The sequence below is a fragment of the Aythya marila genome, assembly GCF_965140915.1.
Source record: "Aythya marila genome assembly, chromosome: 5".
NCBI classification, from domain to species: domain Eukaryota; kingdom Metazoa; phylum Chordata; class Aves; order Anseriformes; family Anatidae; genus Aythya; species Aythya marila.
The window spans coordinates 15,857,884-15,878,599 of NC_139046.1; the positions used below are offsets into that span (position 1 = coordinate 15,857,884).

Sequence of the window (20,716 nt, forward strand, 5' to 3'; positions counted from 1 at the left end):
GTTTATGTTGTATTTCTTCTAATCAGTGCATTGCAGTAATAAGTACAGAAAATAAAACTGTGATTGCGCAGATTTAAATTACCAGAGGTGGTAAATTATGGTGCTCTTAAGATTTGGGGCAAAAATCACTGAATTTATTGATTCCTCCTCAGATTTCAGCAGGCTTTGGCTGAGTCCTTTAAAGATATTAAAATGCATTTGTTATTAAAATCATGTTCAATACAGTAGTATGCAAATGTTGTGATTTGTTAATATTATGCAAACTCTCAGTTCCAATCACACTCCTCTTGAAGTCTTGTAATGCAATTTCTGTAGACATCAATAAAAATAGGTCTGGGTTATCCATTTTTAATTGCATTGTATACAAGTATTACAGAAGAATGCAATACAGTATTCACAAAAATCAGAGAGGCTTCTATGAAACCTACAAAAAGCAGCACAGAATCAATGAAGTTAAAGCAATATTTCAAAAAATACTAAATTAGATTTGGCAGTTTTGGAAAACAGTATTGAAAAAAAATAAGACAAATGAATTGGCACAGTTTAACAACCTAATTTCTAAGTGCACTTTATAATAACTCTCCTTACAAGCTGCTATTTTCCCAGAAGATGATGACAAAAAGCCTCATTAGAATACCACTGTTTTGTAGTGACAGGTTTTATTGCATTGCCAGCTGTGACTCTAAAAAAAAAAAAAAAAAAACCTCCCCCAAAAGCTATAAAGGTTCCTAAAAACCCTGTTTTCTTTTATCATCAAAAAATAGCAACATAGCACTTCCATATGTTTGTGAATAGCTACAACTCTAGTTTTAAAAAAAATAGAAGTTAAAGAAAAGTGATTTTTTGTTTTAGCTTCAAAAATAATGTAAAGAAACATTTATTAACGAGATATTTCACTGACCAGAGAGATATGTACAATGTGATAGACTTGAGTCTAATCCTGCAAATATGTTCATAACTACAGACTTGAATACCTGTTGATCCTGCTCATTTGAGCACAAATGAGTAAGTGTAATTAGGGACTGGCAAGGTCAGGCTCTTAGCTTCACAGCTTCACATAAACCTTTCCACAATCTGTTCTGGGCTAAAAAGTATAGATACAGTATATGCTCTGTATACTGTGTTGTTTTTTTTTAAAAAGGTGTTCTACAGCTATCACCCTGTTATTGCTAGACTAAAAATGAACATTTGGAACAATTGACATTAATCATAAAGGATAAAATTGAGATGCAGCTTCCGATGACTGAATTTCCACTTGAGCCATTTTAAATTGGGTACACTGCAGCCATTTGCGGAGCACAGACGAGCTATTGTTCATTTGTCCTGACCCCTGTAGCATTCTTAGGCTGTGATGGTTGACGTTGCTCTGGATGGCTTGGAGGCGTAGCTGGAGTCCAGCAGATAAATGCTGTTGAAACAATGTAAAACATTTAGTTTCTCTAATGTACTCTAGTAGTAAATGTACTTATTGTCATCAAGCGGTGGTTGTTGGTCAGAGGAAGTTCCTCCACTGCCCCAATGTCACCTTTCTTTCTTCCACAGCCTGTACTGCAGCATTGTCATGAAGGACAAATATGCCTACAAGATCACCATGTTTATCAAAACCAACTACATACTTAGGCCACATCCAGCACCTTTATACCCATTAATAAAACTCTTGAGTGGCAAGCCACACTGGTCCACCTCACTCTTCCTTACAAATAGGGACAGCAGGCACAGTCTTACCCAAGTAGTCCCACAATATCTGATACATACATATATATGCACACACATATGTATATGTATGCATAAAAATATATTCATTTTTATATATAACAAAAATTCATCTTCTGAGTCAAGACTCCCAGTCATTATCTGTGAAGAAAGTTTCAAACACAAAACACAAAACCTACCAGCTACCATCTCAGTGAACAGTGTGGAAAGGCTGGGCAGCAGAACCTGGTTATTGGAAAGTGTGTCAAAAGAAACAGAGAACAGCACTGAGTACAGGGCAAGTACCGTAGCTGATGCTCTGCGTACGCTCACGCCCAAGACCTTCAGTGCTGAGCTATCCAGTGCATCTGGATGTGCTACAATGACCTATTTTCAAATAGTTTGGAGACCAAGTCTACTGACCTTATTTCCAGAATTTACAGAAATTTATAACACTGAGAATAAAAGTTATTAGAAACAACTTACCTTTAGATTTGACTGTATCATTGGCAACCACATGGGTATTAGCTGTAAGAAGAGATACGTTTTGTTATTATACAAGTGACTGTAAACATGTTCCAGTTACTGTGAGACAGAAGGGTATCTCTATCCCATTTAACTGTCAGAATGGACACAGACTGAACCATAAATCTTCAAATGTGGTTATTTTCCAATGATGTGTATGTTTTAGGGGCGGATGTCTCTGAGGTAAAGAAGCCAGCTTCCTTTGTTTGCAGCTTGATGAATCACCAGTAGCAATTACTGATAGCACGGTTTAAGAATCGCCTTAGACAATGATGAGAGTACAAAATAATAAAAAAGGTGTTAAAGGAAATCACTTCTTATTTTCCTGTGAGGGTGTTTTTGTATGTGTAAGTGAGCAATATTGGAATGAATACAGTATATGTTCTGCATTGTGAAGTGCACATCCAGAACTGAAAAAACATAGAGCAAAAGTTCCTATTAATAAGACAGATATTCAAATGGCAATCAGCATTTTATAAACCACCAGTCAGTGTCACTGCTTCATTGCAGAATGTGACCTGTAGTCCTGGAAGCACAGACAAACTCTCCTAAATATCCAAAATGACAAGGCAAGGAGGTCTGGCAATCTGTCACCCATGGCTGATATTTATTTCAGTCTCCTGCCCTTCAGAGAACTTTTATTTCTGAGTAAGCATAACATGACAAGCTTCTGGAAGACAGACAGGCATTTCTAGCAAAAGTATTCACGTTATCCAATATTAATTTAACCACTGAGGTTCTAAAATGTTCCTCCAAATGGCATCAAAATTTGCAATTTACCAATTAAGCTACCGGGAGCTGCAAGTTAAACCTAATCACTATTGACAACATTAGATAAAGTGCTGTTTCCCTTGTGCAAGGAATGATAATTGTTTCAATTTCACTGCTGTTTTGCTAGAGAATCATATGCAGCACTGTCAGGACTGATTACTTAGCCTACCAAATGAAGAACCATATTCAAACCGCAGCATTAACAGAAAGATGAATGCCAAAACAGCTGGAACGCAGCCAGATGCAGAAGACGTGTGAGTTCTGTGCATCATTCTGTGGACTTTCGCACCAGATGAAGTGCTTAATAAGGTCCAGAGCTCCCAGGTCAAGATGTGGTTTTTGGAGAGGTGAAAATAGGTACATGTAGTGAGAAGCTATGTTCCATGCCCCTCTGCAATCAGAAATGTCACTTAAAGTTTCATTCAGCATTAATGGAGATAGCCAGTGGGGACAGAACTGGTGTCAGAAACATGGCAAGCAAGAAGGAAACTAGGCAGAAAACCCAGGGAAGGGAATTCCTCAGGGTCAAGGCACCCTTTTGCATCTGAACCAACAGTCTGGACGTCTTTTACAGTCAGCTGGGAGAAATACACACTTCTCACACCTCCTTTGGAACAAGACAGATATCTAAAGCAGATAAAGATGAATCATGACCTAAAAATAAATGTTTATATCTATTGACTAAAAAAGGTTTTCTAAGGAACTAGCTCACACTGATATTTATGCTGTAGAAGTCTAAGGTCAGGTATGACTACTGTCATCCAGCACCACTTCTGTCTTTCAGGATCCAGACACACTTAGGGAAACTAAACATCCCACTGCAGGAACAAGAAAGTAAACCTACAGCTGCCAGTTAGATAAATAAGACAGAAGAAATTTTATTGAAGTGCTTCAGTTTTATGACCTAATCCACAGCCAGCCTTTTTCACACAAAGGAATAATACAAAGGAAAAAAACAGCTGGGAGAACACATTGCTGTCAGACACTGTCAATTTTTTGGAATTGGTATTTTCAACAGGATCATGTTGATGCCAGTGCAAGTTTTGATAGAAACCTATCTGGAGAACAGACTGACTGCTGTACCTTTCTGGCTCCCCAGTTCTGCTGCCTGCCCAGGTCTCTAGAAATCTACTTTGCAGCCAATGGAGAGTTGCCTATTCTCCCTGGGTCTCTGGAAATGATTCTGTGGTTTGCTGAACTGCTCTCTTCTCTTCTCTAGGCTAATCTGCATCAGTGTCTGTCCTTCAATAGCTATTTTCCCCACTTTCTTTGACCTGGAAAACCAGAAGCAAAGCTGAACACTATCACTTCAGTTCTCCTAAAGTGAAGTGCCTTCCTCAGAGAAAAATGTAATTGATAAATTATATACGTGAGTATGTATCCATCTTTGTAAGTCCATACATACACATACACGTGTGTGTGTGCACTATCTCAGTCCAACTTAGAAAGGAAAATAAACACATAATGGTTGAAATGTATTCACAGGAAAGAGACTTCATTTTCCTCACCAGATCAGTCAAGATGGTCTAAAGTCAGATCCAAAAATCATCCTCTGAGAAAACAGGAAATGGCTCAAAGACCATAGATAGCAATTAAAGACATGTCTCAGTAAGCTCAGTATGAGGTTAATAGCCAACACAGTACCAGGAGGAGGAATCCTCTTAAGTATCAAAACAAGCAGGAGATGGAGGACTGCTTATACCAGGCACAAAGAAAGAAAGCACTTCTTTCAGTGAAGGAGGAATGAATTGTTTACGTCCTCCCTTTCTCTCTTGTTTCAGGACAAATTTTCAGAAAATGGCCACTTGGAACAGTTATCCCCTGAACAGCCTGGCATCATGTGACGTCTTCTCATTGCGGTGCATTAGAAATGTATGTGTTGGATCATGCATTATTACACAATGACTTCATTAACAAGAAAAGTTTTTGCAGCACCTGGCTTCTTCAGGTGGAATAAAAGACATTGCAGTAGATATTATGTGAATGATAAATTATCAGGATTTAACAATGCTATTGTGCCTGTTTCCAAGAGGATGTCATTGGGAATTATCACTTTTGCTGAAAGAATGTGGGGAAAAACTAGGATAAATACTTATACAATTAATTAGCTTTGGAAAAAAAATAGTAACTTGGGACTATGAATCCTCTAATACTATTATGCCTGCAGATGCTCCCACAGGATTTCATGTTAGGGCTAAGTAATGGGGATTTAGTTGTCCAGATTCTTCTCCTTCACCTCCAATCTACTGAACATGAAACAAAGCTTAGCACCTTAACTGAATTTCATGGGTTTACAAGCTTGATTTTATAGTAACAAAACCTGATTTAACCTGATCTAGCATATTATTGATACTGAAATCAGATCACTGATATACTCTGAAATACAAACCTCTGGAAGTGTTCATTTGAATGGTGGCAGGAATTTAGCCCTAAAGGCCTCTCTTTTTACAGCTTCAAAGCCATTCTTCCATCTTCTTTAAAGACATATCCTTGTCAAATTCTGGACATCCTGGACTGCTCCTCTAGGGAGAGCCACACTCACTTTGATGTCCTACGCTGACGGTTTCTGTAGTGAATTTAGTCACTGCTGACAATAAATGTATGTTTTCACAATGAATGTGAATACTTTCAGGCCAGTTAACATTAAAGCCTTTAATTTTAGCTACTAAATTTTCTATTCCTCCTTGACAATAAAAGACTAGAGTAAAACAACAGTGACAAGTCTCCTTTATGGCAACAGAAGAACTATATAAACCAATATATTTCAGCTAGATTAATTTCATTTCAGAAAAAAAAAAATCAGTTGCATTTAACTACTTGGTTTTTTTTTACAATTTTCTGGGAAAAAAAAAAAAAAAGAACTTCAGAATAATATGATGGGAAAAATGCAAAAAGGCTAGTGAAATTGATTCATGCTTGTGCATCTACCCTGATCCTTTGAACATCTATTCTGTTCCAATCTGGGTAGCATAAAAAATGCACAGAAGACTGCTGATTTCAAAAGGATGAAGTGTGAATTATTTGATCTCTTTTACTCGAAGAGTAGCCTGTTACACTCATCCTAGGGGAAGAAGATTCACTATCAAATAGTATCTGACTAAGAAAGCCAAGTAGGCACTTAAGAATAAAGCGACTATGATATAAGGCTTTGTTATCAGCCTAAAAGAATGTAAGGATCTGAACAATGAGGTGGATCTCCAAAGGATCTGTGATGGTTTAACGTTACAGACTGGCTAAAAATTCAGACAGTACCTCCTAGAAGTTCTTATAAGGTCAGTGACACCAGTTGAGTCCATTAGAGGAATAAGACCAGTACAACAATGGAAAGAGGATCAGAAGTTCATTCCAAAAAATCAGGTGAATTTGGATTTGAGATTATGTTCTGGTCTTACTAGAGATTTTATTGTCTGTTTTGCTCTACTAGATTTTATTTCTGCAATAAAAAATCAATCTCAGGTTGTGGGGTTTTTTTGTTTGTTTGTTTTGAGTTGCAGCAAAGCAAGGGACAGTGTCTCTAGAAATCACAATTAAACAGACAACACCCTTAGTTAAATATTCATGATGTGGTATGCCTACCTTTACAAAGATAGTAGAGTTGCATTCCTGTAAAGCCTCCATTAAACTAATCACATGTAGACACACCATTTCCACCATCTTGGAAAATAAAAAAAAAGTAAAGCACAAAAACAAATTAATGTCCAGTGTTGTACACTAAGACAACAATCCCTAAAAAGAATCTTGTTGTATTTGCTTGGCAGTTACAATGAATCACTAGATGTGTATTTATCGTCTACACATAAGATTAAGTATTACATGTACATACAGGGCATATTTTTCTTTATTTAATTTTCCCCTGATACAGCAGCACCTGGTAAATATTTCAAAGTATTGAATGCATTTTAATTCCTATCACACATCAAAACAAGTTGCCTTCAGCTTTCTTCATTTCAGACATCATAAATCCTTTTTCATGCCTCTGTAGTTCTCATCAATCAAGGTGTCAGAAATTGGTATTTTTATTTACTGAATCTGTTGAAAATTAACGGAGCCACAGAAAAGCATCTTTTTTCCCCTCTCCTATTAAAGACAATTTATTGTTCTGAACTGGCAGCTAGTCCATAATTTCTCCATTTGTACCATAAATTATGACAGATGCAAATATCATTTATTTGGAGGTAGACAGCATTTTATGTTTTATATTATTTAAATTCATAGGTACAAGACAAATACCTTCAGCCAACAGTAAGTACTTACAGTGCCGGCATGAACTGTGTGTACATTCCCCTAGATAATAATAACCTTAGCTTTTATGTCACGTTTTTGTTTTTTGTTTTTTTTTTTTTTTTTTTTTTTTTTATCTTCAGAGTGCTTTACAAATACTAACTAATTAACCTCATAACACCCATGTGAGATGGGCAAGTATTATTATCACATTTCAGAGAGCAAGTACTGAGGCAGATAGTTTAATAACTTGCACTAAAGACACATAATGAGACACTTTCCCAGAATAAGGGTTGTAACTTAGGAATTCCAGGTCATATTCTTGTCCGGAGGGCTGACATTTTCCTTTGCGTCTGACTGAACAACCGTCTAGTTAGTAGCACTATGCACAGCTCCCATTCAGAGGCTAAAATATCATTTAAACACAACTTTAGGTGTTCCTTGCCTAATATAGACAAGACAGAAGGAAAAGGTGAACATTTCCAAACTTTATCTCTAGGGATGTCCTCTTCAAGTCATTCACTGCTTAAAAATGTTTCCAGAGATATCTATGTGGCTTATTTCTGTTGAGGAACCAATGGGTTATGAGTAGTCAAATATCAGCAATGTTTGTTTTTCACCATCATGTAGTAAAAAAATATCAAAATGGTTATTCACAGAATTCTCCTAAAACAGTTGCTCTTGTAAGGCAGAGTAAGATGAAACAATAAGGCCAATGTGAAAAGTAGGAAGATAAATAAAATGAGACTTGAAGAAGAGAAATAAGATGAGACTTGAAGCAGGGAGCTCTTAATCCAGCAAGCAGTGACTCTAGCTCTTGAATGCCATGACCCTGTTTCTGGCAGATCCTGGCTCAGGACCTGATATATAGATCCTGCCTCAGGCCCACTGTAGGGTTAAACCACCACAAATTAGCTTTCGCTTTAGTTTCTCAAAAGCATCAAAGTTGCTTTAGAAAGTTATTCAGCGTCTGATGTATTCCACTGAAATATGGAAGAAAAGCCAAGCCCTCTGAGTTTAATCTGTACTGAATCTGTGCACAGCATCTGACTCACCACTTTGTTATGTGCCATTAGCTGTAGGATGCTAGGTGTCACTCGGCTCCAGAACTCCAGGGCTGTAAGGATGGCTGTAAAGCTAAATTCGTTCTGATTCTGGACTGTCGGAGCTACTGCCGTTTGTTCACAATACACTGTCCAGAGCTGAGCAAATATAAATGCATGGAAGAGGGAACACATGTGCAGAACAGATGTCTGTAAAAATAGAAAAGAGAGGACAATGTTTATTGAAATAAGTGTATTCAGGTATAGTGCAGAAGCTTTCATCGAAGTACTCCTCCGTCATGCATTGCACTCTGCAGTCCTGCCCCTCATTCCAGAATGTTTTCCTCTGATTAGGAACTAACCAAGGATGTTTGATAACATCATCTCCATGTTTAAAAACTGTTTTTATAACTAATAACTAAAAACACAGTCCCATGCAATCTTAATATATGACATTAAGGTCAGTCCCTTTAAAGAAAAGGTTAGTTTTGCAGAACAGCAACTCAGAACTTGTCCTGAGACTTTCTTGATGAAAAACTCCCACCACCATCTGCAGAAGGCCTGGAAGCTGGGACATTTACATCTCCATTTCAAAGATGCTGTTGGGGTACATCAGTAAGTCTGGTCACCTGCAAGGAAGGATATCATACAAAGTACAACATCTTACACCTGTCATCCATTTCTATTTCACTGGGACACAACTGCTCTCAGTCCATGTAAAGCTAACAGAGAATTCATCCTGTGTACTCAAGCATGACTTGGCTAGTAAGTGTCATATTTTGTACTGTCTGAGCCTCCAAAAGTGCTGGACATTAACTATTCTATTATAAGAAAGATGTTGCTGGTCAGAGATACTTTCCTCAGTTTAACAATGCAACAATGATTCATGCTCTGTGGCAGTATGACTGCACCAAACATTACAATGGTTGCTTGGTAACTGAAAAGTGGTATTTCAAAAAGAAAAAAAAAAAAGCCAGAAGACATGAATGGAAGCACCAGTGCCTTGGCTGGATGAGGGGAAAGAAAGGGAGGATTTTCAGTATCAGACAAATGTGTGATCATTCTGCTTCTTTAGTTAATCAAATCCTGCTTGGAGTCAGAGTACTTCTGTATCTGTGTTAAGCTACTGTTGCAAATTGTTTACAATTTGCAATAACACTTCCTGTCAAGCGCACCTTCAGAAAAATAAAAAGTTGTGCTTGAACCATCATAGTTTGTAATTGACTCACAGCATTTATAGGTTATCCAATACTACTATACACATGGAAAAGAATAAGCAATTCTCTAGAGATTTGCTGCAGAGATGGTCATCGCTAAAGGTTCAGTTTGGAATTCAGTTTTTCCTTCCTTATTCCTGTGCTGAGATATTTTGAAAAAGTTAAATCTCAAACTTACTTGTAGTGATTTCATCATCAGTTTACTATGCATGAAGAGCTAGCTATGGCAGAAAAATTATAGATTCTTTTTTTCCCTTGATTTCAGCTTTTAATAGTTTTACCCCTCTTTTTATCTTAGGAAGAAATAAATACTCCCATGTTGTCCACTTTAATCCAGTGGGATCTTTCTTATAAAATAAAAAAAGTAAACAGTTCTAAAACTCTAAAACTGTATTAGTGAATTACTTCAGAAACGCAGTCCATGGGATACTGTGCTGGAAATACAAGCCGTTTTAAACAGGACATGAGTTTACATAATTTAGTTTTGATGATATTTAGAAAAGTTTAAAATTTCATATCACAATAAAAATACAAGTTAGTGATAAATATTTTTCAATAGTAAGGCCAGTATATACCACATCTCCTCTTAAAACACAGAATCCCTTACCTTCGATTGCTCTGGAAACCCAATCAGAATAACAATAAGGTGGTCAGCAATTTGTGAACCTGCATCCAGTGGAATAGGCATGCAAGATGATGGAGAATTTGGACAGACAACATTGTGTGTCAGAGACCCCAGGAGTAGCCAGGACAGCAAACGAATATGTGAAACACATTCTATGAACTCTTTGGGCCTGTCAAGAAAGAGCGGATTTTATAATGCTGCAAAGTTTTCTATTTTTCCCCCAAACAAAGAGCCTCTTTAAACACTTTGCAGATGCAGTCTTAACTGTGCTGGAGGCACAAATCATTGGCAGAATTTACAAGAAGACTAGAATCACAAAGAACTTAGTGGACTTGACAACCTTTAACAAGTCCAACAGAACACACTTGGTGGGCTGGGCCTAAGAAATGGTTTCTATAAAAGACCAGAACATGCACAGTCTCACTGGTTCCATACACAGTGATTTTTTACACCGAAATCATCAAATCAGAAGAGCTGCCCAAGGGAAAGTGCTCCTTCCAGGTCCCCTAGACAGTGTATGGCTGAGAAGGCTATGGCAGGAAATTCTTCACTCCGAGACAGATGCCCTACCTTACTTTTGCTGTGTTGCACTTCTCCACAGGTAAAGTGGAGCTCATTTCTCTCCTCCTTAGCCTCTCCTTGGACATTTGGACTGCATGCTTTTAAGGGCAGGGACAGACTATGCTTTTTTGCGACACTTATTAATTATTCATGTAGTGCAATCTTCAATTGTAAAGCAATTGTCCTTAAACAATCTGAAAAGGAATAGTACTTTTCAAGTATCATCCTGTCTATCCCCTTGCTGTTAAAAAATTCAAACTACATACTCATTTAAATTCATAGGCTTAGGAAAATACATTGATTTTAGATCAAGAAACCACTACCTAGGAGGCCACTCACTACTGTTATTCATTTCTAATTTCATGTTGTTGTCGAGGACTCACAGAACCAAAGAGGCATTTCATTATTTTTTTTCTTTGTATAAACTCTGATAAAATGTTCATCTTCAAGTACCTACAGGGTCTCACAGGAATTCCCCATCTTCACCTTGGAACGTATAATGCAATTTTTACACGTGTGAAACAGAAGCCCAAAGAGATAACAATTCCTTATTTCCAAAACTAGGTATGTACACAGAAGTACAGGCAGACATATCTGTAGGACTGGAGCCCAAGCAGCCTACTCCCCAGAAGCCTGGGGCAGGAAGTCTGGAACAAAGTTGGGACAAAAATACTGATTTGTTAAAACACAGTCCAGTGGGCTACACTCAAAACATCTCATTTGCTATCACTGTAAGACAAGGGACAGTATTTTGCCCTTCTTTCTGATCATACGACACTGCATACTCTCACAGCGAACAAAAATAAGAAACGTGTCTTGAAGAGCAGGATTTCTCTCACCTAACTTCACTAGGTGAAGTCAGTATTTTTACTGACACCTGAATAGCTTTATGTTTACAAATCTCACTCATTTGTTCTCAGTAATATCAATGAACATTTCTCATTTTTCTCCCACCATATTTTATACAAGTTTAGGACTACTCAAGTACTTGCATGCTTTTCACTGTCTGTATCTAGATCAAGAATCAAGTTCATTTCCAGTGAACTCCAGTCAAGTCAAAGGAGTTACTTTCACTGTCTCTTTGGTCTGTACTTTAAAAGTTGCACTGATGACCTCCTCTGGTAAGGATCCTGTTTGCTGCTGACCAGCTGTTTCGATGTCCCATAGCCACCACTCCCAAATTGTCCATCCTACCTATTCAATCCATCAATAAACAGAATTCCATGAAGATTTCTAATTCATTTTAATATTCCTATTTGTGGAAAAGCATCCTCACCCTTGTTGCATTGCAGAAGGAGGATGGTAAAGCCAAGGCAAGTATCGGATCACAGCTTTGTTGTCTCTGTGGTTTCCTCGTGTGATTTCCATAGCAGCAATCTGAGCTAAACCAACTTTCAGATGCCCACCAAATGTGTCTTCATGCAGTGGCTGAGAACAAGTCTTCATGTGACTCTGCAAAGCAAAGACCTTATTTCATACCTGAAAAGAATATTCTATTTCACTTCCCTGCAGTTTTTCTCAAGGTCTCTACCTGTCTATAAAACTGCAAAACTCAGAAATAGGTCTAAAAAAATTATCCAGTCCCTATATTAGTAACAATATTATGATGCAGCTTTTTCCATGGAGCCCATATTTTCAAGAGACCACACAAAAGGTGAATTATACAAAATGAAGAAGCACCTTTTGTACCAGCAAACTCAGCAGCTGATAAGTACAAACTAATGGTTGCACATCCAGACTGAAGATCAAAGAATCTAACTGTGTAACAAGGTAGCACTCCGGGCAGGAAATGCCATCTTTGTGTGATATTTCATTTACATGTACAGAAAAGCCGTCTATCATTTACCAACGGTATGACATTGTAGCTCTATTCATTTGCTACAAATACCTTTAAGCCCTGGAAATATAAGTACTAAACCTTTTACCAAGAAACCTGCATACATCTCTGCCTGGGAAGATAATTACCCTGTTTTGACAGCTGTAAGGAATGTTTCACTGATGATCCTTGTGATCCTTCAGTACTTCTAGTTGAGCACACTTTGCATTACCTTCTGTCCCTGGACTAACACATGCTGAGTGCATGTGCATACTTAAATGAAAAACATATGCTTTGCACAAGAAAAAACAGGCTATCAGTAATTGAATTATTATAACGGGATAAAAATCAGTGGATCGGTAATATTTTATAAAAGATAAGGACCTGACTCCACCAACTTGTACTCTGAAAGATCACTTTAAGTCACTTTCAAAAGAAAAAAGAAATGTATCAGCATGTATATCTAATGATTTTGCTAAAGAGACAGGTATGAAGGATAGAAAGGTATGCAGGCAGATATATTCTTCAAAAATAATGGAATTTTCTAATTAAAAACCTATCTGAGCTCTATCAATTAAAATATTATCCCTAAGGAAAAAAACAAAGTACAACAATGTGAACAGAAACAGTAAACTGGAATGTGATTATCTTAAGAATTAACATTTAAACTTTGCTTATAATGCAATAGTTGTTAATATACAGGACTGCAAATAATTAACTTCTTTCACAACGACTGTTCTCAGACGCACAAAATAAGACACCAGAAATGAATAAACAACTTTAACCACGTTTGCTGAATTCCTATATAATGGTTTTTCTTTTACATATATTTATTATATAATAGCATTTAATAACTTTTTCTCAGTTTTTGTGTTTTTTCTTCTGCAAAACATCACTCAAAATTTGAGAACCAAGATTAATCTTTTGCTGTTTGACTGCAACTAGTCCTATAAAGCATATGACATTCTTTGTGTGAATCTGGTAGTCCAGATGTTGTTGATAATACATACTCATAGTAAGAAATTATACAACTGGATGATCTTAGAACTCACTTCCTAAGAACACATATGTGAATAAAACCCAGCAACACAAGTAATTATATTAAATCATTTTAAAAGAAGTGAATCTAGATTTTGTGAATTTGTTTAAAGTTTTGGCTATTTCTAAACTTAGAATCGTTTGCAATATTTTCCCGACTATCACAGGAGCACGTGTAACTTTCTCTAAAGATCCTACCAGAATCCAAAAGTAAAAAATATGGCTTCTGAAATTCAGCCTTATTTAATAAGAAATGCCTTTTCATTTTGCAAAGACAGACAAAGCTTATTCTTCACTATACATAAAATTACAGCCATTTTTGATTCTGTTAAGTTCACCTTTTTCTCAGAGTCCTGTATTACATGGACTCATATTACATGGAATCAAATCAAAACAACATAAAACTTATACCATTTGGTTCTGATTTCATTTTAAATGCTACAGAGTACAAATCTGGGGAGCTTCTTGTCTAATTTCAAAACATAAATGTGACGAACTGGGTAAAGTGTTCATTTATGTTCTAGCTATATCTGGGTGCAAAAATGTCATAAATAAATAGTCCTACCAAGAATAAAAAAGCATAAGTAATCAACATAATGGACTTAATTATTGTAAGAGCATTTCTAAAAATCAGGCTACAGTTCAAGGGAAAAGGGGGTACAAAGAAAAAGTGCAAGTAGGAGAGATCTTTCTACAGAAAATTTTTACAAAGGAGATAGGATAACTGCAAGTATTTACAAATAAATTTTACCATTCCCCATTTCTTTGGAAGTGGCAAATGAGATGTATTTCTATCTCATTTATGATTTATTTGCCAATTTTGAAAGCAGTTCTGAACTGGAAGAGAAATGGGTGAATAGCTTTAAAAAGATACAGTGCAAAGGCAATCCAACTGAGCTTAAAATGATTAATTCATTTGTACTTTGAAGTATATTTCTAGTTCAGCACAAAAGGCTGCTTCTCTTTATTGTAGGATTTCTTTTAAAGCTCAATGGGATTCAAGGCATCGGGCCAACAGGGTAAGAACTTACAAAAAGGTGTTTTGTCCAGAAGAACAAGGTTACTGTGAGTTTCAAGAGATGTCATTTTCAGTTCCTCTGGGATTCTTCCTCCTTTATGGTATTATCTTGTAGTGAAGTGTACCCTCTGGGGCATGGTGTGAGGTCGAGGGGGCAATGGGAGAGTGAGCAAGCAAACATGCAAAATAAACCAATAGGGTAAAAATTCTAACCTCATCGATTCATAAAAAAAACCTCCAGTATCAAAATCCACTACAGGTTACCATTTTTCCTGTCTTGCCTGTAACAGAAATTTTGTATGAACTCACAGAATGAAACACTCCAGTGTATTGCCAGTAACTTTCATCAGGATTAGTGCAATAGTAGAGGCCCTTTCAGGGAAACACCATACTCATTTCTCGGGAAAACAGCTCCCAACTAATCTACAACAGCTCTAACACTTAATTAATAAAAACAATAGTAATAATAATATAAAGTCAGTCTTCCTCAAAGACTTCCAATGGTTTTTTCCATTGGCAGGTTACTTACAGAAAATATATTAAAAACAGATACGCACATATACGTATTTTAGATCATGTATGCCCATAACCAACCTTTAATTTGGTCAAGGTATGCATATCTGCAATGAAATCCAGCACTTCCCCAACATATTGCCTCATGCATTCCATTGCTGCTGTTCCACACTTGTAAGAAAAAGAAATACATTTAAGCACCATATATAAAAGAAATATGTTTAAGCACCAATTTCTGAATCTCTTAATGTTTTTTCTCTTTGCTTCTTGTTCACCAGAACACAAGTTCTTGTCTGACTCAAGTTCTTTGTTTTACTTTTCAGTTGGATTACTTTACTCTAATTAGGAATATGCATTCTTTGATGTTTTTCTTCTCACTGCATTTGCCCTCTTATCTGACGATAGCATAAAGACAGACCAGGCACTGTAGCTTCTTCATGAATCATAAAATACTCTTATCTGTAACAGCAGTGAAAGATCAACTGATGAAACTTTCAATAATATACTTGTCATGCATCTGAAATTTACAGCAGTCCAGAATCAAAGTCTTAAAAGTCAATGAGAGTTTAACAACCCAGTTGTTCAACCAGCTGAACATTTCTGCAAGTAAAACCAATCAGATACAATCCCAGAAAACAAAATGCAATCACAGGAACAGATGCCCTCACAATCACATGAATTATGACAGACAAACAGGGTAAGTGACTGGTTTCATGAATTTTATGTGCAAACATCACTGGAATGAACACTGATGGAATTTGGTACTTTTTTTTTTTTTTTTTTTTTTTTTTTTTTTTTACACTAACAAAGGTTTTTGGGATATTCCTGTTATGAAGTCATATGGCATTTTAATGGCACTCAAGCTAGTTGCAATTTTCAAAAGAAGATGCACGGGTGGTTAAAAGGGATGAATCCAATCCTATTTGACCCTAAAGTTGTAAGCATTGAGACGTGGTCTGTGCCAGAGTAAGAACAACCAACGACCACAAAGGGAAAACAAAAGGACTCAAGGTGGTGCTTGTATTCCCACAGTACGTATTTTCATAGTTCCTTTCCTAGATCAGTGAAAAACGCCAATCTGGCCTTCAGCTAGTACAAGACATATCCAAGATGTGCAAAGCAGTCAATTGAACAAAGCCGTCAGATTAAATAAAGGCTTCTGACAGACCAGAGAACCCTGGAGAAAAGCTTTCAGAAGGTGATATGACTGACCCATGAGCCATCATATAATGTTTATATGTTAACAATCTACGGTGAAGATAATTCTAGCTGAATTCAAGAGGAACTATGAATGTTCAACATTCCTCAACATCTAGTCTATATACACCTTATTTTTAGGGGCCAAGTGTAAGCAACGCTTAACTTTAGAGGCTATTCTTCTTAAGGTGGCAAAAAGCACTATTGTACCAAGTCATAGGCTAAGGACAAAATATTGCAAAATGCTTACAGAGGGAAAATATTCTTCTCTGACCTTTATTTAATCACCTGTGCTTTGAAACACAGAAACACAAAACTATCTGAGTATATAAATGAATCAAATTTAGTTTTGATCACAGAACTATTAAGCCATAATTGAGTTTTAGTGGCTGAAATTTGAAAAAAAAAAACCGTTAATGTTCTATTTTTAAGGAACTAATCTGAGTGCTTCTCATTTTTCTAAGTTAGTATCCATCTACATGGTGTTGAACTATAACACCTTCTGGCTTTTCAAATGCTATGCAACTCAGTTCCTTTGACAGAATAAAAAACAGTAAAATAAGGTCACTGAAAGCATATCCTCCATCCAGTTTATGTGGAGTAAGGACCCCACATGGGCTCTATATTACTGAGTGACATAATTATAAAAGATACTATACTCAAACCTCTGAAAAAAAATGTTCTGGTGCAACACTTCTCCCCAGCCTTTTGTTCCATTCAAGGTTCTCTATGATTTCTTCTGAAATGATCACTTACCTATCATACCTTGTAAAATCCATTTAAAGATGTTATCTCTATCTATTTAAACCAAGCTAAAACTTTCCACTGGGAGAAAAGGTCTCACTAAAGATATGAATTTAAAACAAAAAATATAAATAAACACACACACACACAAAAAACACTTCAGAAGATATATAGGAAAAGGCCTGATAGGTCACCCCTAAAGCTGCCAAACACATGCATGGAAACAGGTCTTGGTCTGGCTGGGATGGAGTTTGCTTTCCCTGTGGTGGCCCATATAGTGCTGTGCTCTGTACCTGAAGCTAAAACAGCCCTGATAAGCACACCAATACTTTGTCTCTTGCTGAGCAGGGCTGGCACAGAACAAGACTTGATTCTGTGATTCTGTGAAATCCCCAGAAAGCCTGGGGGTAGGCAAGAAGTGGGGAGTGGACATTGCCAGGACAGCTGACCTAAACCGACCAAAGGGATATTCCATGCCATACGGTGTCACAGTCAGCAATAAAAGGTGGGAAAGGGGAAGGAAAGGGGAGGCACTAGCTATGAAGACCCCAAACAACCACTATACATATTGAGGCCCTGCTTCCCAGACACGGTCAAACATCACTCATTGATGGGAAGTAGACAATAACTGTGTTGTTTTTTTTTTCCTCTTTGCTTCTGTGTGGCACTTACTTTTTTTTTTCCTGTCTCTTTTCCCTTTAATTAAATTATCATCTCAACTGCCTCACGCCTTTTTCTTTCCATCATACTTTCTTCTCCCCCTCTTCTTTTTGAGGAAGGGGAGCAAGAGAGCAGTTGTGGTGGAGATTAACTGCAGGGTAAAACAACCACTGGCTATACTTCATTCAGCTGTTGGGGTATTCAGTGACATGTCATGGAAGAAGTCAAGCCCTACAACTGTGCTACTTCCTTGCACATTCACCAGCCATATTTTCAACACCTAACCAATGATGAGCATTGATAATTAAACTACATTCATCAGTAGGATATATATGAATGCCTTATATTACCAGAAAAAAAATGCCATTAACTCAATTTTTTAACCAAATTATCTTTTGTCAGAATGGAGGCAATGGCTTGTAGTTTCCCACTCTGATGTCATTTTTTGAGGCATTCAGCTGGTCTGTTCTCCAGATTTTGTTTTCTTGAGCACAGGCTCCAGCTAAAGGCAGACATATGACTTAAGATTATTAGTGAGAGTAAGGGAAGCAGTATCATGTCCAAAACTTTTCAACATTAATAAAAAGGAAAAAGTGTATCAACTTCTGCCTGCAATATAGCCTGCTAGCCAGAGGAGAAATAAAAAGAACATTCAAACAAAGCATAATGAGCTAAGACATATTTTTAAAAGCCAAAACTAAGAGATGTTTGATTCAATACTTACTCCAGGCATAGAGGCAATCATCTGTTTATGCAAGATTGTTGACTCAGCTAGTTTAGTTCCAGCATCTGCACAAACAAACTAAGAAGAAATTAAAGATGAGTTATTTTTGAATTATTTGTGGAGGAACCTGAAAACCCTAATAAGTTATTCATGACTTCATTACGATCACTTCAGATCTCTTCTTGCTTATATTTGTCGTAATTTGCCCTTAGAGCTCTCTTCCTTTATAAAGAATTCAGTTTGCTCACTGTTATAAATGAGACAATTTCAATGACAAAAAATTGACTTTTACATACTTGAACATGTGCATGCTGTGCAGAAGCAACTTTAAGAACATTATGTAATAAATCAAGTTTTCCTTTATAAGCATAAATATTTATATTTGCCGTTCCTTGGATATATACAATCATAGAATCCTTTAGGTTGGAAAAGACCTCTAAGACCATCAAGTCCAACTGTTAACCTAGCACTGCCAAGTCTACCACTAAACCATAACGCTAAGCACCTCATCTACACATCTTTCAAATACCTCCAGGGATGGTAACTCAACCACTTCTCTGGGCAGCCTGTTCCAATGCCACAGTACCCTCTCAGAGAAGAAACTTTTTATAATATCCAACCTAAACCACCCTTAGCATAACTTAAGGCCATTTCCTCCTGTCCTATCACTTGCTGCCTGGGAGTAGAGACTGACCTCCAAAACGTCTTTCATTACAGTTTAAAACAAGATATAGGAAAACAAGGCAGCATGCCATGTTCTTTACTGTGATTACAATGCTTTCATTTCAATAGAGTTCTGCAATGATTTAATCAATTAATTTAACCAATTCATCAATGATTTAATATGAACACACTGGTATAGTGTAGTTTAACTTTAGCATAATAAAAGCAAAAAAAAAAAATCCATACTGTTTCTGAGACAAGGTCAGTATCATTCTGTTATATCTAAATACCTTCTTAAGTAGTTTTCTTATGTTTTTATTTTCCTTGATTTCCTTTTTTTAACTCTGTTTCAAATCTCTTGCCCCAAAATCTCTGATGTCCACATCACCCTTGCATTAGATCTACCATTACTGTTATTTAACCTTTATAAGCTTTAGTAATATATTTGACACCACACAGATGATGTGCTTGTGCCTAAAATTGTTGTGCTAATACTGTATTTGCAGTTGAGCAATATCTGTCAATGATGATGCAAAGTAACTTTCTAACAAAGAGAATACAGAAAAGAACTTATAAACTAAGGTATAAGCCTTGATTTTCTTTCTTGATAATGAATACTGTGGTACACAAACTAAGACAGATTTGACTACGCAATATACTTTACAATTGTCTAATGTATGCATTAGCAGTGTTCTCAATGACTGGAACTCTTTTTGAAAATATATCAAATACACTTCACAGACCTAGAATTTATTCTTGTGCTTCCACGACCTTTACCTTTCAACGATAGATTTATTCTGAACTTAAGACTGCCTACTGAGACCTGGAAACAACTCATGTATCAAACCTATGTCTTGACCAAGAGTCTGTTCTTTGGGATAAATACCAGAAATACATATCTGAGTTTAGATTAATAATCTAATTAGGTATCCTCAGACATAGGCCTGGCTCCAATAGACTTCTTTTGCTTAGAAATTATTTTTCACCAGAATAAGCCAAACAAAAATAAAATAAGAATCTGACTCATATTTCAGTTGAGAGGTAGCCTGGAACTCTTCTTACCAGAGCTGTAATGATCACTCAGAAAGGAAAAAAAAGCCTTAGGGTTATGGGCTATGTCAATCCAGTCTTTGTCTTAGTTTTAGCAGTAACCATGACTCTCCACTTCTCTTTAAACAAAAGACCCATTAATGGACTTATGCAAATAGATGACAGATTTTCTCCTAATGGTGTCTGTATCAGAAAGAGCAATACTGATGCTGGATCTGTTGGAGAATAGATATGCTGTTTTGCTGTGTGAAGGATTTCCCAATCATTTGCAGGTAAATTAGGGTTCCCTTGTAGTACAACAAGATGCAAAAAAAAAAGCACTAAAATTCCCTGAATAATCTGGTTGCGTATATTTAGCATTCAACAGTGAATGCATTGCACTGCTACAGACACTATACAGCACTAAACATAGAAGTTAAAAAAAAAAAAAATTGACAAAGAGAAATGTCATTTATTTCAGACATTTTCTTTTAATAACAATAACAAAAAACAGCAGCAGCAGCTAAAAGAACTCCTACTGGTTTCCTGCAAGCTTTCTATATTTTTTGCACAAAGGAGTAAAGGAGTTTGGGTTAGACAAGATATTAATTTATATGTGAAAAACAGCTGAGAAACTCCATTCCATTTCTAATGAACAA

At 36.6% G+C, this 20,716-nt stretch overlaps 1 protein-coding gene across 3 annotated transcripts in view; it reads right to left on the reverse strand.

Moving 5' to 3' along the window:
* Positions 1-362: 362 nt before the first annotated feature.
* UNC79 (unc-79 homolog, NALCN channel complex subunit) overlaps positions 363-20,716 on the reverse strand; it is a gene marked incomplete at its 5' end in the record, with an annotated part of 102,180 nt that continues 81,826 nt past the window's right edge. For all 3 annotated transcript variants that reach the window (XM_082760799.1, XM_082760798.1, XM_082760800.1), the window contains 8 exons: positions 363-1,408; positions 2,179-2,220; positions 6,565-6,642; positions 8,265-8,462; positions 10,077-10,263; positions 11,932-12,107; positions 15,122-15,211; positions 18,366-18,443. In XM_082760799.1, the coding sequence (XP_082616925.1) occupies positions 1,208-1,408; positions 2,179-2,220; positions 6,565-6,642; positions 8,265-8,462; positions 10,077-10,263; positions 11,932-12,107; positions 15,122-15,211; positions 18,366-18,443 (1,050 nt within the window). In that variant the 3' untranslated portion in view covers positions 363-1,207. The remainder of the gene's footprint in view (positions 1,409-2,178; positions 2,221-6,564; positions 6,643-8,264; positions 8,463-10,076; positions 10,264-11,931; positions 12,108-15,121; positions 15,212-18,365; positions 18,444-20,716) is intronic.